General features: G+C 42.0%; 1 protein-coding gene across 10 annotated transcripts in view; it reads right to left on the bottom strand.

Annotated features, from left to right (window-relative positions):
• Positions 1-12355: 12355 nt before the first annotated feature.
• PAM (peptidylglycine alpha-amidating monooxygenase) overlaps positions 12356-18046 on the bottom strand; it is an 86444-nt gene continuing 80753 nt past the window's right edge. For 4 of the 10 annotated variants that reach the window (XM_086629832.1, XM_009981016.2, XM_009981013.2 and 1 more), the window contains 4 exons: positions 17472-17525; positions 14774-14977; positions 13155-13211; positions 12356-12623 (listed from right to left, as the gene is read on the bottom strand). In XM_086629832.1, coding sequence (XP_086485958.1) covers positions 12442-12623; positions 13155-13211; positions 14774-14977; positions 17472-17525 — 497 coding nt within the window. In that variant the 3' untranslated portion in view covers positions 12356-12441. The remainder of the gene's footprint in view (positions 12624-13154; positions 13212-14773; positions 14978-17471; positions 17526-18046) is intronic. The other 6 variants (XM_086629829.1, XM_009981014.2, XM_086629830.1 and 3 more) reach the window with 3 other exon arrangements.

Consider the following 18046-nt stretch of genomic DNA (forward strand, 5'->3'; position numbering starts at 1 on the left):
ATGATATAGTACCGTATAGATGCTCACCACCCCCTCGTATGCGAAGCCCGTCTCGTCCCAAAAACTGCAAATCCCGGACGAACGCGAGGCCCCGAAATAGAGAGGGGCAGAGAGAGAGAGAGAGAAAAGAAAGAAAAAACAGCAGAGCAACAGTGCAGCAAGCGCAAAAGAGCAAAAGCCCTTCTTCCCGGCTGACCCTCGCTTTTATACTGGGCATGACGCTGCATGATATGGAATACTAATTGGCCAGTTTGGCCCTCAGTCTTAAGTTCCACACAAATCACAAGGGGAATCGTGTCCCCCTTGTCCCAGCTGTGCTCCCCCCTTATCCTGCCGTGTTTCTGCACTCCAGCACACTGAAAAGTCCTTGGCAGCTTGTTATCAGTGTTCTTCTCAGAGTGAGCCTCTGAGTAAAACCAAAACACGGAGCTCTTCTAGCTGTTAAAAAAAACTCTGTCCTAGCTAAAACTAGGACAGTATCCACCCCTTATTCCATACCATGCACGTCATGCTCAAACCTTACATATATACTGTTCCCTTAGCCATGGGTCATCCCTCCAAAATATGTCTTCCATCTGTTACAGCAGTCTCTCAGGGCAGGAAAGATGACGTGGAATTCGCTCAGTCGGTAGAACGGATGACATGTAGTCTTTGTTGCGTGTGGCGCCTGGAGCTCGTAGTTGGTGTATCCAGCCGCTGTCTGCAGGTTGAAGATGTTGATCTCGAAGAAGTTGCTGGGTGTTTGGAATCGGTTCTGATTCTGACGAAGTTCATTCTTCATTAAGCTGGATGATTCTTAATATAATGACATTAGTACAATGTGACAACCATAGCGATGATGGTATGCAGGGACAGGGTTATTCAGCAATTAATATCACACAATTCAATTCATTTTATCATCTATTTTCACCCAACATCAAATCCCCTTGAGGTACACAGTGGACTTCCCCGTCCTTCCTCATCACCCACCAAGTGCACCCAGGTCCCTGAGCAAAAGCAATCCCCCGAATGGGTTTACTTGTACCCGAGGCAGGAATAACCCAAACTGTCTTCCCGAGTATATTCCTCATGTGCACTACAGGGACTTTATCTCCTTCTACAGTACGCAGAAGTTCTGATTGCGCAGGACCAGCTCGATTTGGCAGATCCTCTAGTGTTGACTAACCAGGTGGCTTTTGCTAAATGCGTATCCAAATGTTTGAAGGTTCCACCACCCATTGCTTTCAGTGTGGTTTTTAGCTATCCATTATATTGTTCAATCTTCCCAGAAGCTGGTGCATGATAGGGGATGTGATATACCTGCTCGATGCCGTGCTCTTTGGCCCAGGTGTCTATAAGATTGTTATGGAAATGAGTCCCGTTGTCTGACTCAATTCTTTCTGGGGTGCCATGCCGCCACAAGACTTGCTTTTCAAGGCCCAAGATAGTGTTCCGGGCGGTGGCATGGGGCACAGCATAGGTTTCCAGCCATCCAGTGGTCGCTTCCACCATTGTGAGCACGTAACGCTTGCCACTGCGAGTTTGTGGAAGTGTGACATAGTCAATTTGCCAAGCCTCTCCATATTGATATTTCAACCAACGCCCTCCATACCAAAGAGGTTTTAACCGCTTGGCTTGCTTGATTGCAGCACACGTTTCACATTCATGGATCACCTCTGCAATGGTGTCCATAGTTAGGTCCACCCCTCGATCACGAGCCCATTTGTATGTGGCGTCCCTTCCTTGATGGCCTGAGGCATCATGGGCCCAACGAGCTAGAAATTTTTCACCTTTATGTTGCCAGTCCAGATCCACCTGAGCCACTTTAATCTTGGCGGCCTGATCCACCTGTTGATTGTTTTCATGTTCTTCTGTGGCCCGACTCTTGGGTACATGGGCATCTACATGTCGTACTTTTACAATCAGCTTCTCTACTCAAGCAGCAATGTCTTTCCACAACGGGGCAGCCCAGATGGGTTTACCTCTGCGTTGCCAGCTGCTCTGCTTCCATTGCCGTAGCCATCCCCACAGGGCATTTGCTGCCATCCAAGAGTCGGTATAGAGAGAGAGCATTGGCCGCTTTTCTCGTTCAGCGATGTCTAAAGCCAGTTGGATGGCTTTCACCTCTGCGAACTGACTTGATTCGCCTTCTCCTTCAGTAGCTTCTGCGACCTGTCGAGTAGGACTCCATACAGCAGCTTTCCATTTTCGATGTTTTCCTACAAGGCGACAGGATCCGTCAGTAAACAGAGCGTATTTCTTCTCATTGTCTGATAGTTCATTATAAGGTGGAGCCTCCTCAGCACGTGTCACCTCCTCCTCCTCTGGTGACATTCCAAAGTCTTTACCTTCAGCCCAGTTAGTGATCACTTCCAAAATTCCTGGGCGATTGAGTTTCCTATCCGAGCTCTTTGTGTGATCAGCGCGATCCACTTGGTCCATGTGGCATCAGTTGGGTGGTGTGTAGACGGGACGCTCCCTTTGAACATCCAGCCGAGCACTGGCAATCGGGGTGCTAGGAGCAACTGTGCTTCCGTACCAATCACTTCAGAAGCAGCTCGGACTCCTTCATATGCTGCCAATATCTCTTTTTCAGTTGGAGTATAGTTGGTTTCGGATCCTTTGTATCCTCGACTCCAAAACCCAAGAGGTCGACCTCGCGTCTCCCCTGGCGCTTTTTGCCAGAGACTCCAGGTAGGACCATTCTCCCCGGCTGCAGTATAGAGCACGTTTTTGACATCTTGTCCTGTCCGAACTGGTCCCAGGGCTACCGCATGGACTATTTCTTGTTTAATTTGTTCAAAGGCTTGTTTTTGCTCTGGGCCCCATTCAAAATTATTCTTCTTTCGGGTTATTTGGTAGAGGGGTTTTACAATCTGGCTGTAGTCGGGAATATGCATTCGCCAGAAACCCACAATGCCTAAGAAAGCTTGTGCTTCCTTTTTGTTGGTTGGTGGGGACATAGCTGTTATTTTATTAATCACGTCCATCGGAATCTGACGACGTCCATCTTGCCATTTTATTCCCAAAAACTGAATCTCCTGGGCAGGTCCCTTGACTTTACTCTGTTTTATGGCAAAGCCTGCTTTCAGAAGGATTTGGATTATGTTTTCACCTTTCTCAAAAACTTCTTCTGCTGTGTTGCCCCATACAATGATGTCATCAATGTATTGCAAATGTTCTGGGGCATCACCCTGTTCCAGTGTGGTCTGGATCAGTCCGTGGCAAATAGTGGGGCTGTGTTTCCACCCTTGGGGCAGTTGATTCCAGGTATACTGGATGCCCCTCCAAGTGAAAGCAAACTGTGGCCTGCATTCCGGTGCCAAAGGAATTGAGAAAAACGCATTAGCGATATCAATTGTAGTGTACCACCTGGCTGCCTTTGACTCCAGTTCATACTGAAGTTCCAGCATATCTGACACGGCAGCACTCAATGGTGGTGTAACTTCATTCAAGCCACGATAGTCTACCGTCAGCCTCCACTCGCCATTGGACTTACGTACAGGCCATATAGGGCTGTTAAAAGGTGAGCGGGTCTTTGTGATGACTCCTTGACTCTCCAGTTGACGAATCAACTTATGGATAGGAATTAGAGAGTCTCGGTTGGTACGATATTGCCGTCAGTGCACTGTTGTACTAGCAATTGGCACCTGTTGTTCTTCGACCCTCAGTAACCCCACAGCAGAAGGGTCCGTTGAAAGACCAGGCAAAGTAGACAGCTGCCTGCCTTCTTCTGTCTCTACTGCAGCTATGCCAAAAGCCCACCGATACCCTTTTGGGTCTTTGAAATACCCTCTCTTAAGATAATCTATGCCAAGGATGCACGGTGCTTCTGGGCCAGTTACAATAGGGTGTTTTTGCCACTGCTCTCCAGTTAGGCTCACTTCAGCCTCTAACACAGTCAGTTGTTGAGACCCCCCTGTCACTCCAGAAATAGAGATGGATTCTGCCCCTCTGAAGTTTGACAGTATCAAGGTGCTTTGGGCACCAGTATCCACTAGAGCCTTATACTTTCTGGGGTGTGATGTGCCAGGCCACCGAATCCACACAGTCCAGTAAACTTGATTATCCCTCTCCTCCACCTGGCTGGAGGCAGGGCCCCTCTAATGCCTGTTATCATATTCATCAGAGGAATCAGCAGGATTACAGTCAGGATGGCTAGGAGGATCAGCCCTCCCATTTTGACTAGTGGACTGCTCACTGTGGACTGGGGGAACAGCTGTTCTGGAGGAATTGGAGAAAGTTCTATTTCTGTTGGTTCTTCCTCCCAACTGGCGTACCCTGGCCTCTAAAGCAGAGGCGGGTTTTCCATCCCACCTTCTCATGTCTTCTCCATGATCACGGAGGTAGAACCACAGCTCACCCCGTGATCTGTACCGTCTCTCTTGTCTCTCTCGAGGAGGGTAACGCCTGGTTCTGACAGCTGAAATTCTAGAACGTTCAGGTGGTGGGAAATCTACTTTTTCTCTTAATTCTCGGGCCTCCTCAGACAGCTTTTCCACAGCCGCAACACAGGTTCGTATAGAAGTATTATCATCATATCGTCGGAGGTAGGTGACCAGATTACCTACGGATAGTGGTGCTTCATCGTCCCGAAGTCCATTTTTGCCAATGAGGTGGAATATGCTGCTGGTGCACTCCGTATAATCTTCTGCCACATTGGTCGTGTGCACCGGATGTCATCTGGATCTTCGAGTCTTGGTCCGCTTCTCGAGTCAAGATAAATCAACTCTCGCACAGCCAGTTCTCTCAGATACTGAATAGCTTTTTCTATGTTGGTCCACTTGCTTACATTACATGGCACCTCGTCCTTGTAGGGATACCTTTCCTTTATAGCTGCCAGGAGCCGTCTCCAGAGGCTGCAGACTTGTGTCTGCCTTCCAATTGCTTTATCAATGCCTCCATCCATGGCAAGGGCTCCCAGCTGCTTGGCTTCATTACCATCTAACTCCAGACTATTGGCTCCCATGTCCCAGCATCTGAGCAACCAAGAGACAATGGGCTCACCTTTAAGACGGCCATAATCTTTTCGAATATCTCGCAGCTCGCTCATTTTTAGAGATCTGGTAGTTATCGTCTCATCTATGATGTCACTTCTCCTCCATTGAGATTTTCTCTGGGGCGAAACAGAATGCTCCCGCTTCATTTCTCGTGATGGCCCTGGTCGCTCTTCATCACCATCATTCTCTCCTCTGCGTTCTGACTTTCGCGCACATTTCCTCAGTTGCTCTTCCTCCAATCGTTGTGATGGCCCTGGTTGCTCTTCTTTGTCTGGTTGCTCTGATGGCCCTGATTGCTCTTCCTCATTTGGTTGTTGTGATGGCCCTGATTGCTCTTCTTCATCTTCTAACTTTTGTATACGTTTTCTCTTCGTTATGGGGGCAACTGATACCGTTGTAGTCTGAGTAGCTATAGTGCTTGTCATGGGAGTTGAGATGGCAAGCACAATAACCCGAGAAATAAATTGATATACACCCCTAAATGGCCGATTGATTTTGAATATATAGATAATTAAACATATATTCAGGAGACCTTGCAGGACAATCAAACCCGTTAAATTATTCCAATGATGTTCGGCATTATCAAAATCAAGGTAAGCTTTTGTGAATGAAAAGTCACCGGTGTAATTGGCGATGATATCTGCCAGGTAACGCTCAAAATTAATAAATGAGTTCCACATCACCATCCCCCTCTGCACCGCCGAATACAGAGACTGAGCTGGTCCCAGCACTGATGATCTTATCAGAGTTACACCATACAGCATAGCAAAGCCCTTAATTACCAATAACATACTTTTCATGCCGGTCCAACACCCAGAGCCAGAAAACCGCATAAACATTCCGCCTAACATCATATAGGGTAAATAAGGCAGTAAATTATAAATGTCCGGTAACATGTATGCGAGCATAACAAACAGCATTCCAGCCAGCAACATTGTTATCTCAACCCCTTCGGGCCCCACGTTGGGCGCCAATTAAGACTGTCGTGGGTTAGGTTGAAAACTTCCCCCCCACACAGCCGGTCACTCCCCCTCCCCCACCCCCAGGAATGAGGGAGAGAATTAAGGGATAAACGGGAAACCCGTGGGTTGAGATAAGAATGATTTAATACAGATGATTTAGTACAGTATAGATGCTCACCACCCCCTCGTATGCGAAGCCCGTCTCGTCCCGAAAACTGCAAATCCCGGACGAACACGAGGCCCCGAAATAGAGAGGGGCAGAGAGGGAGAGAAAGAGAGAGAGAGAGAGAAAAGAAAGAAAAAACAGCAGAGCAACAGTGCAGCAAGCGCAAAAGAGCAAAAGAGCCAAAGCGCAAAAGCCCCTCTTCCCTGCTGACCCTCGCTTTTATACTGGGCATGACGCTGCATGATATGGAATACTAATTGGTCAGTTTGGCCCTCAGTCTTAAGTTCCACACAAATCACAAGGGGAATCGTGTCCCCCTTGTCCCAACTGTGCTCCCCCCTTATCCCGCTGTGTTTCTGCACTCCGGCACACTGAAAAGTCCTTGGCAGCTTGTTATCAGCGTTCTTCTCAGAGTGAGCCTCTGAGTGAAACCAAAACACTGAGCATTTCTAGCTGTTAAAAAAACCTCTGTCCTAGCTAAAACTAGGACACAGTGATATGCAGAAAATGTGAGCTTCCCCACCAGCTTGATTTTGGATGTTTACCTAGGCAGAGACATCACAAATCACATCCACAGGTTAAAGACCTAGGAAAGGAGAGCAGACTAAATAGGAACAAGACAGGATTTAGTGTAAGGGCACGCTATTGTGCTGGCAAAATTAATTTTTGAGAGTCTTAACTTCTGTGAATTCGGTTCCACAGGCGTTGTGGATTTGTTTCGGATTGAGCCCTGGCTCCTCTGCCCCCTTGCCGGCACGGTCGCACGGTGGCAGCCTGTCACCGCGCCTGAAGGATCTGCTGCCCAACGGCCTGTTTCTCTGAGGCTTTCTTTCCCAAACAGCATGCACAGCAAAATTGTCATCTGGATACAGCAGAAGTTGTAACCAGGTGGTAATTATGGCAGCATAAATGTATTTCTGAGGGCTGCGTGACTGACCTTTTGCGGAAGTTACAGTACAAAAATGTTCTGCTTGTGCTTTAGGCAGTTTATATCGTAGCTGCCAACTGTGGCAAATGTTCAGTACAGCTTTGCAGCTTCCTAAGAACTGAGCACCACCTTTCCGCAGTCATTAAACCTTGGTTGCTGTGAGCAGGTTCGCGTGTCTGAGCGCATGGAAAAATGCCATCCCTCCAGTTCCTTATGTGTGGCGCAGTGTGCAACCTCAGACCCAGCTTGATGAAAGACAGCATAATTGTGGGATTCATTACTTTTTAATGCAAGTAACTTTCTCTTGAGCTGCAGTTTTAGGATGTGCCATGGCTGCAGAAAGCAGTAGGAAATGCGAGGGCGGGGAGGGCAGGGGTGGGTGAAGGGGGGCTTGGAAGGGGAAGGGTATCAGAGCATTGAGGAGGTCTGCGGCCAAGGCAGGGTTCTGCTCTGAAAACCTACACACTAGGCAGCACCAACTTTAGCCTGTTATGGCTGGGTATGTGGGTTGCCTTATCCCCATTCTGACAAAATTCTTAAAATTCTAACAAAAAAAGAAAGATTAGGTTTCTCGTATGTTTCAGTTTGAAAAATAAACATAGTTGATAATTAATAACGATTTCCCAAGTTTACTGAACTGTTACCACTGACTATTTGCTAAGAACAAATCACTCCACTGAATCTTTAAAATGGTACTTTTGGCACACTTCCCTAGACAAAAAAATGCCCTACGTCATCTGTGTATTTTTTTTAAAGTTGTACAATGAAGTCAGAGAGAGCTTCACTTGTAGGACGTAGTGATCACATGCAACTAATTAATAAGAAACACTAGCGGAAAGGAGCTAAAGAAAGCAGCAGTTCAGCAAACGTGTCTTCATGACCTGTAGGATTTAGAAAATTCTAATGCAGCTTCCAAGTTGACTCCCATGCAGCTCTCTCTTGTACCTCTCCAAATATGTGTGCAAAGCCAGCTGGATGCTGCTTTAGGTTTTCCAGCCACCATGTCCAGAAACAGCAAGAAGGTCACAGGTTTTGCTTGGATAAGTAGCTGCCACTGGAGATTTTAAAATCCTCGTCTGCACTGCTAGCTCCCCTCTTTTCTTCTGCTAGTAATGTTTAGCTATGCAGATGAATTTAAATTTTTCACAGGTATTGAAGAGGAGTTTGAAGAGCAATTATAGTGTAAATTTTGCTAACAAATTTTGGTAATTCACGATGGAGAAAAAACATTTTGACATTTAAGAATTAAAAAAACAGGTAAAGGCAAATCAGGGTACTAAAACTCTAGGGTTTACTAGCATCTATTTCACATAGAAAATACAGTGGCCTAATTTCAGCTCTTAATTGTAATTGACCTGGACACTTGGTGCTGGTTGTTTTTTTTTTCAGTAGTACCTTACATGAATCAACACAAACTGCACATTATATCATAACACAGTCTTTCAAATTTAGAAGTAGGTCCTAATGTGCAATTAAATAATGAAGTTGCTTTTGAATTGCTCAGCAGTGATTTGTTTCCCACACCTTGTATTGATAAAACATACGTAGTCTTTCAAACAAGTTCCCACATGCCTGTTTGAATGGAGAGACAGAAATCAACAAAGACTCTTCTACACCATGACCCATGCTTTATCCTAATCCTTTGAAGCATGACAGACATTAACTGACCTAAAAGTTCTGATAAAATGTAAATAAATCTAGCTTTGGCAAACAAGAAGCTGTTGCAATTTACGGCATTGATCTATCAATCCTCATTAACTGCTACAGTGCACTGCTTAATTAGAAAACTCTACTTAATCAAGATACTTCCCGAGGAGTCAATTTACACCTAATGATACTTGTGGCAAGGACAGCTGCTTAATTGGGGTGGTAATTTCATTTAACTGGGACACCTTCAGATGACTTGGGTGACAACCTGCACGTTACGGTTCAGTGCGGGTTGCAGTGTCAGCTTGCAGTTGCCCCAGTCTGCCCTCACTTACAGCTGGTTCACAGCTAGCTTCTGAAAATCACCCCACAGTGCGTGTCAGTGGATAAGCAGCCACCTTCCCATCATGCTGAAGGGCTTCCAGTATGTCACACACTATTCAAAACAGGGAGATGTTCGATACAGTACTACTGCAGGGAAAGGTGCTTAGCTACTTCATCAGACTAATTTTAATGAAAATATTCAGCCCCTACAATAGCCGAGGCTCCTCCATCTTAAAAAGGTGTAAGAAAAGATTAATCAGCAATTCATGAAAGTTAGTGTTGTGTCTTTGAAGTCTTAAAATGCGCGATTCCATGCTGTTCACTAGAAAGCATAGTCTTAACTAGGACAATCGCTGAAACTACATGATACACATGCATTCCAAATCCAACAGCTGAAACTGAGTAACTGGTATTCAACATTTAATACATAAATAAAAATATCAGCACATAGAACCTGCTGGGATGGAGGATGGTCTCCTGGCTTATTAAAACTAGAGCTACGGTTACAGAAAGCTTGTTTGTCTTCCATTTTACGTGGATTTTCTGTTGCGGTATAAAGTCTATGGTACATCGCTTTAATAAGATATAAAGAACAATCAGTGCCTTCAAGCAGGTTCAGCTTTTCTGCCATGTATGAAATTACATGTACCTGTATGAAATTAGAGCATGGAACTTGAGGTGCTGAAGTTTGCTTGCTGCTGGAAAGTAGCTGGTTGCCCACCAATGCAGTTATCAAAGAATAACTGAATGGTTTGGGTTGGAAGGGACCTTAAAGATCGAGTTCCAACCCCCCTGCCATGGGCAGGGACACCTTCCACTGGATCAGGTTGCTCAAAGCCTCATCCAACCTGACTTTGAACACTGCCAGGGATGGGGCATCCATGACTTCTCTAGACAAACCGTTCCATTGTCTCACTACCCATTTAATAACGACTTTCTTCCTAATATTCAATCTAAATCTGCCCTCTTTTAGTTTAAAATCATTACCGCTTGTCCTGTCCCTAATGGCCTTGGTAAAAAGTCTCTTTCTTATAAACTCCCTTTAAATATTGAAAGGCTGCAGTAAGGCCTTCTCTTCTCCAGGCCAAACAATCCCAACCCTCTCAGCCTTTCTTTGTAGGAGAGGTGCTCCAGCCCTCAGATCATTTTAATGGCCCTCCTCTGGACAAGCTCCAACAGCTCCATGTCCTTCATGTGCTGGAGACCTCAGAGCTGAACGCAGTACTCCAGGTGGGAGCTCAACAGAGCAGAGTAGAGGGGGAGAATCACCTCCCTCAACATCCTTCTCTTCATGCAGCGTAGGATTATTGTGGAGACCAACCTCTGAATTCCAGAAAGCAAAGATTATGACTAAAGCTGAATTAATCTGTTTTAGCTTGTACTACTTGCAATTAAACCATGTTCGGCTACTCCCCCTCAGCAAAGCATTTTTTTTTTTAATTTGAGATAAGGATCAACTAAAGGAAAGGAGGAGGCAGCTGCATATTGTCTTAATTGACCTATACCATGGAAGCAGAGAACACCCAAGATCAGATGGACATAATGTGAGCTCTCCAAATGTTAGAAAAATACAGCGAGAAAAGCCTGTGATCTTTTAGAACTGATGCCATACACACCACCTATGACAGCAGTGCCACCTCAGCTGTCTTAATTGCTGTCATTGGAAAATTCCTGTAAACTAGACACTTGCATCTTTACAGACAGCTTTAGAACATCCTTCCCGATAACTTTGTTTTTATTCATATACGAGGGGATGAAGGCCACAGCTAAAAATAATACTGCCTTGCTTTTGAAAGGGAGACCGAAACAGGCTGTTTTCATTGCGCCATTAGGTAAACAGAAATTAGCAGAAGAGGAAGCAGCTTAAGAGTATGCAGTAAATACGATCACGTGAAACAAAGCCTGTACTCCAGCATTTTAGAAAGCTGTCCTGGAGATATCACTATACTTGAGAAAAACCAACATGTCAAGGGTGAGTGAGATTTATGAAATCTTGCTGGGGGAGGAGATCTTATCTTTTGCTCCACTATCATTACCCTTACTCCCTCAAAAAATACCTGGCAAAACCCGCCTCCACGAGAATCCTGCAGCCTATTTTCCAAGCTCAACACCAGCAATAGCCCATTACAACACCTGCGATGACGATAACGAAAGCTGTTTCATAAAAACTTGCGTCAGTTACAGCTGTTTACGCTCTGCTTGTAATACAGTTTTTAAAAGGAGATTAATCATGCTCTGATCCTCACACTGGACTGATAAATCATGATGACGTCACACAATGATTCACTCTTCAGATGACTCATACAGCCAGGATAATTACCTAGCAAGTAATTCTGCAAGTCTCCTGTTCAATGGGTGAGCACACTACAGGATTGGGAACTCCTGTTGCATGAATGAAAAAGTAAGTGTGGAAAACAAGAAAATCAGTATTACAAATCAAGTAGTATTAGGTGCCTACCCTGACTAACTTGCATATTTAATTTGAGACACAGGTTTCCTCTTAGCTGCGACCATGCTTTATTAAATACCCTGCAGTTTTATTTTACAAGTAAAATTCTCCTTTAAATGTTTAAGCTTGAGTTTGTACACATATGTAAATCATTAGACTTGAAAAAAAAAAACCACCTTGTGACATAGAAAAATATTTTTCCAGCTTCCGTACAAAACAGCACTTTTTCTATGCTGGCAGAAGACATTAAAATATTTACTGTATTAAGTAGTCTGTGTAACTTTTACAAAAGTTGTATACAAAAAACTTAAAAAGTATGCAAAAACTCCAAAGTACACTCCGACAACTAATGCTCTGCGAATACTTTATTACACAAATTACATTCAGCTTCTGAAAATAGTGTTCTAACAGTGATACCATCTAAAAATAAGACATACCAGAAACACATCAAGTTAGGAAGAAGAAAAAAAATTAAATAGAGACTTTTTTCTTTCCTTCAATGCAATATAATGTTAGTGATTTTAAAAAAATAGAAGAAGATTTAGCAGCTTCATTTTCTTGTGGCACTGTATTTTCTCTGTACTGCAACAGGTTAAGGACATTGAAGAGGAAAGGCACAAAACAGAAATTGGCAACTGAATAGTTATGGGAAAAATATTTTGATGAAGCAGATAGTAAGACTTATTTACAAGATCCCCAAATTCAGATGAGAATATACTACTGCTTTAAATCAGTGCTGCAATGAGAAGACTGTTTGCTTTATTAAGATGCTCACATAAAAAACAATGGCACTGATATGGAACTTCCATACACTCCTCCACTTAAAAAACAGAACTAAAAGCAAACAAAAATTAAAGGAACCGTGTACAGCCCCGCACAGACTAGTACAGTTTACAATTAAATACACAAAATCTTAAACGTGCTTAAGGGAAAAGGAATCTGACATTCTGGGTTGAATCATATAATGGAGAACTCAAAGGCTGGTTTCAGGATGATGAAGGTGCTGGTGGGCGTGGAGGTGCTGAAGACTCTTCCTCTGAATCAGTGCCATCATCTTCATCTTTTTCTTGATCGCTTCCTTCAGTGCTCAGTCGGTCAAACCCTTTTCGGCTGTAGCCTTTGTGACTTGCAAAGAAGTTCCCAAGATTAAGGCCACCACTGCCTTTTCCTGTGGAAAGGAAAAGCTTGTCATAAGATTTGCTTTACTGTATGGGGGGGAATAAAATATATCTACTCATTCAACAGTATAGCAGACATTAAGTGTTTTCCAGAAACAGTTTTTAAAGATCAGCATGTGAGCCACAAAAGCTAAGTATAGATATTGTCAAAAAGGAAAGAAATTGATCTTCCAAGTAGAAGTTTCGAACTATTTTTCTCAGCATCCATTGTTTCATTAAGTCTTTACACAGGCTATTTGTGTTCCCACCAGTTCACCCTTGGTCTCAAAGGGTTTAATTTCATTCACCAGATCCACAGATAACTCATTATACAGCCACTGGTAGCGACACGTCCTCTTCGGCAGGCAGACAATGATGGATGCAAGGTGCTGTAAAAGACATTTCCACAAAACTCCTGAGGTTTGCCCCTAATCCTTCTTCTGAAAAAGTTCTATCAAATCTGTTATTCAACTAGAAGTGAATACAGGAAAAAACCCTCTAGTTACCATGCTCTTGGAAGACCTTCAGTGACTTAGACTTACCTCTAAGTCTGCCTAAAATTCTGCCTGAACTTGAATCAAGTTTGTGTTCCCCATCAGCTGAAAAATAAGGGAGAGATTTAAAAAACAAGCTAAAATATCGTATTCTATGATTAAATAATGATCTGTATTTTCTGATACAAAGCGCAGACATTCAACAAATTAATCAGCACCTCTAAGAAGCAAAACTGATACTTTTCAGCTTTTTGACTAAGGTGAAATTGTAATTCCTAACAAAATTTTCATACCACAGATGTTCAGTTTATGCCAATTCAGCCATAGGCATATAAGTTATTTCTGAGAATTTCATTCCCTCAGCTGTTCACTTATGTTACTGTAAAGGGTTTACAGGAAGAACAAGAAATTTACCATTTATAATATGCACAACTACATTACACAACACTGCAAAAAACATCTTGACATTTGAAATGGTATTGTTTCCCTTCACAGAAGACTGGCTTTCTGGACGATCTGTGAATCTCTTCAGGTATTTGGGAGGAACTTTCTTTCCCCTCTCACAAACTATATCCTTCTCCCTGGAAACTCTCTCTATCCTTCAGCTGAAGAAAAATTAAATGTCATGACCAAATTGCCTTTTCCTATATATACTACTCACTTTCCATAAATGTGTGCAAGAAGTTTACCAAGGTAACTGTATCATGGTCTTTGACACAGTAAATTCAAGCACTGTTTCAATCCAAATGGAATGCAAAGATGCTATTATAGATCATATTCATTAACAGCAGTACTGCAGTCATCTAGAGTGTTAGCATATTTGATGTGCTAAACATTTTTGAACAAAGAGTCAGGAAGCTGCACACTGAAATCTTCAAATAAGATATATCCAATTCAGTTGCACAGCAATATTAGATAGCTGAATTACCTACTCTGTCATAGTATGTCCTAGCCAGTGGCTGTGTTATTTGTCTACTCTGTGTAAAATTTCTTCTCTTGATGAGAATATCTTGATAAAACTATTTATACCATATAAAATGCTAACTGTAATGACCAAACTCATACTGAAGACCACCAGTTTCTTAAAAATAATATGATATGTAATATGAATTAAGAACAAATCTACACAACATTTTAAGTACCAATTAAAGCTCTCACAGCAATGGATGGAAGTGCATTATGGAAACTTGTCTGACTCACAAAATGCACAAGGTAGTAGAGAACAATAATATATAATCTCTTGTAAATGTTATCTGTTTGCATTTTGTTTATACCTTTGTAATACCCACAGAGTCCTTTGTTCTCAACAATTTAAAGATCCCGAAGTGAAAATCAAACTATTCTCAGAGTATTAAAATTTATGTATTTTAAACAATAACATGAATATATTCTAGTCGTTTCTGAGATATCAATTTTCGGCTTGGCACCTATTAAAGTTCTTAGATACATGTTTGGAAAAGGTGGTGGCTTGAGATGTAATATTAAAGGCACAGGGGATGCAGTCGCTGTGTGCACGCTGATTCTTAGTTTACATGCAGCACCACAGTAACTGTTGAGAAGGGTAAAGGGACAGTAAGCCTCTCTCTTCATACTCTCATCCCTCAGTGTTCAGTGACATTTTGGACTGGAATAATAAACGCCTGTTCTCTAGAGTTATTCATGGTTACCTCCATAGACAGTTGTCTTCCTCCACCGGATAAATACTAAAATTGCCAGCAGGACAACAACAGGGACAATTAGAAGAGTTGTAATAAGAACAAAGGAAACTCCAGTGCTGGCCTGTCGGACCAAATGTTGTTTTTCCTGCTTCTTTAGAGGGTCTGTTGATTCTGGGTTGTTTTTCAATCTGGCTTCTACAACTGTTTCTGATTCTTAAAAAAGAAGACAATTTCAATATGTAATCCATATGCAACAAGCAACTCAGAACAAGGCATTAAAGAAAAGAAAAAACTAGAATACCTGAAGTGTTGAGCAATAAGGAAGCAAAAGACAAACACTTATGGATACATTTTTAGTTCTTGCTGATGTTATCTCAAATGCAGCAGAGAGAGTCTGAATGATGTCACTCACTAGCAAAGATGCCTCCCCTTTTCTTGAATAAGGAAAGGAGGGGTGTCAGGGAGACTTTTGTCTTAAAAAGTATTGATCATTTAAAACAGGAAAATCCCCTACAGATCTATTTTTGCCAATAGGTGTGTGATGTAACATCAATTAAATACCTTCTTTTTATAATAACACTTCCACAAGAAATACACAGTATGCAGAGACTGTGTTTGGGCAGGACCAGGACAGTTAGCAGATCCTCTCGTGTTAACCAGCCAGGTGGCTTCTGCTAAATTTGTATCCCGGTGCTTCCATGCCCCATTGTCCAACGCTCTCAACATAGTCTTTAACAGTCCATTATATCTCTCAATCTTTCCCGAGGCTTTTGGGTGATAGGGGATGTGAATATGCTGTATTATCGTAAACAAAAAGGAAAGCATGTAAAGTTCTTTTTAATAAACTTATGACAAAGGGTTAGATTTTCTGAACTGCTACATCCCGTGAAAGAACTTTGCCTCTGTAGATCTAGAGAGCTTTTAAAAACTGCATCCCAACATTCCTGACTAATATGTTACCTCTCCATCTACAAGGAGAAAAACAATTTCAGTAAGATCCTCTATCCTTTTTTTGTGTGTGTATAAGAGATCATATGCTAAGTTTTAATGAGCAAAACCACCTGGCTTTATATTTTAAATTCTCATTTAATTGCATATCTTAAGAAGTAGCTGCATCAGAAATACACTCTGAATCAACTCCATTTTGATTCTATATCAAACTTAAAAGGATGTTCTATGCCAAAAGAACAGTAAATGCTTCAGTTTACACTTAACACTAATACAATGATAACAAAGATACAATGATAACACGCTGTCTGTTCAAGTAGTAGTAATAGCCAAGAGCAATTTTCCTCCACCATCTTGCCCATCTCTGGGCAAAGCTATAGTTCTCCACATATTTCCTCCACTTTGCAGCAGTGCAAGCAATAGTAACATTCTGTCACCAGGGGGCTGTGAAAGTGCAGGACAATCCTCTCCATTTACTAAGCAGAGGATGACACAAAGTCCATTGGCTACCTGTTTCCTTCAAGTGGAGTTGAAAGAAGTTAATTTCAGTCTACATACCTGAAGCAGTTTTAGAGATTGTTACTTAAAAATCGTTTCTTACCCTGGTGATACTATTGCATTTTTCTCTGTAACAATAGAAGTGTTAGTTGGCATGGTATCTTCCTAAAGAAAGCTGAAATGCATTAATATACACCTAGATTTGTTGTACTGTGGATGCTGTAATGCCAACACCCCCCTTTTGAGTGCTTCAGGAGGACTGATGTACAAAGAGAGATAAAACAGAAGGATAACAGTTTTGACAATAAGGATTTCATTGCGTTACAATGTCAGCCTACTTTATTCTATATGCTTGCAATTGGCAGATGGGATCTCTTAGTATTTTTCTTTGTCTGCATATACACAGCTAAAGCAAATCACACAAGCTCTGAATTCAACCAAAGAAAAAGAGTGAAGAATGTCTGAACATTTTATAAAAGCCTCTCCATAGCCTGGTACTGTTTTTCTGAAACAGAAATAAACTTTTCAACATACAAGACCTATGTAACAGAATACTAATGGTTAAAATTAGTTTTCATCTTACTGAATTGCTATTTTACCCCTTTCTATCCTCTCCATGTATTTTTTTATTTCCTTATATTCAATTTCTACATGTTTTTATTTTCCTTTTTTTTTTTTTTTCATTTTCATGCAGATAAATGAAAAAAAAGCAATCAGTAAATCTAGGAAAATAAATCTAAATAGAAAAAATCACATTTTTTGCCATATGGTGTGACTGACAAGGCTGTGTACTGAAAGACTATGCAGAAAGGTAAGCAAACTGCCACTTTGAATAACCCTTTCTTGGTGGTTGAGGGTTGTGGAGCAGGGGGAAGGGTGCTGGGGAGTAACTATCACAGTTATATTTCAGAGCTATTTCTGCATCTAAGGGAGCTGACACAGATACCAATCTGGACCACACCAGATGGTGGTATGGAATTAATCCACTAGTTGGATTTTTATCTTAGTGTCTGTGACGCACTTGTCGTCACTGGAAGTGTAATGTTTAGATTGGCTGTAAAATTGGGTCTTCTAGGTAACACTGTTAAAAGCTGCTTTCCAGCGCTTCCCGGGCCAGCCCATTTTATCTACTCACTGTATGAAATGATGGTGAAAAATAAAACAACAGTGAAACTAGCATTTTTCCCTGCAACCTGACAGAAGCAGTCCTAGTCTACGTGAAAATACTGGTTCCTTCACTCCCATTATGAATCAGACTAACCTTTTATTTCCTGTACCTCAATACCAGCCTTTTTAACTGACCGATGTTCCATTTCTGTAAAAAAAAAATTATTCTTCAGAACAACTGACATTTCAGAAAGACACTCAGTGACCTTTTCCTGCTAGGTTTCTCAAATGTACAATACCATCCTACAGTAAACAATCCCATCAGCATCTGAACTTCACCAAGGAGAGTCAACATAACCCATTGAATAGCTCACAAGGCCATGGAAAAAAGAAAAGAGCTCGATTCATGAAAGGTGTTTGCAATAATTAACTCTTATGCCACAGATTTTATGGGCATGTGTAAATGTACAGGGATTCCCACAAAAATAAAACTCTTAATTACAACCAAAATCACAATGGATTAAAGGCTGGCTCAATCAGCGCTCCTTAGCTACTGCAGTCTTATACTGCAGCAAAAGCTAAAAAGAAAATGATATACAAGGACTTTCCTTATCAAACGTGTAAGTGATGAATAATTCCATTATTTTTTTGTTTTAATATTTCTTTCAATAAAAGCCTAGAAGTGTTCTTCTTCAGGTTACTATATGAAGAAAAAGCTACATCTCATCA

The sequence above is a fragment of the Tauraco erythrolophus genome, chromosome Z, assembly GCF_009769465.1.
Source record: "Tauraco erythrolophus isolate bTauEry1 chromosome Z, bTauEry1.pri, whole genome shotgun sequence".
Lineage (NCBI taxonomy): Eukaryota > Metazoa > Chordata > Aves > Musophagiformes > Musophagidae > Tauraco > Tauraco erythrolophus.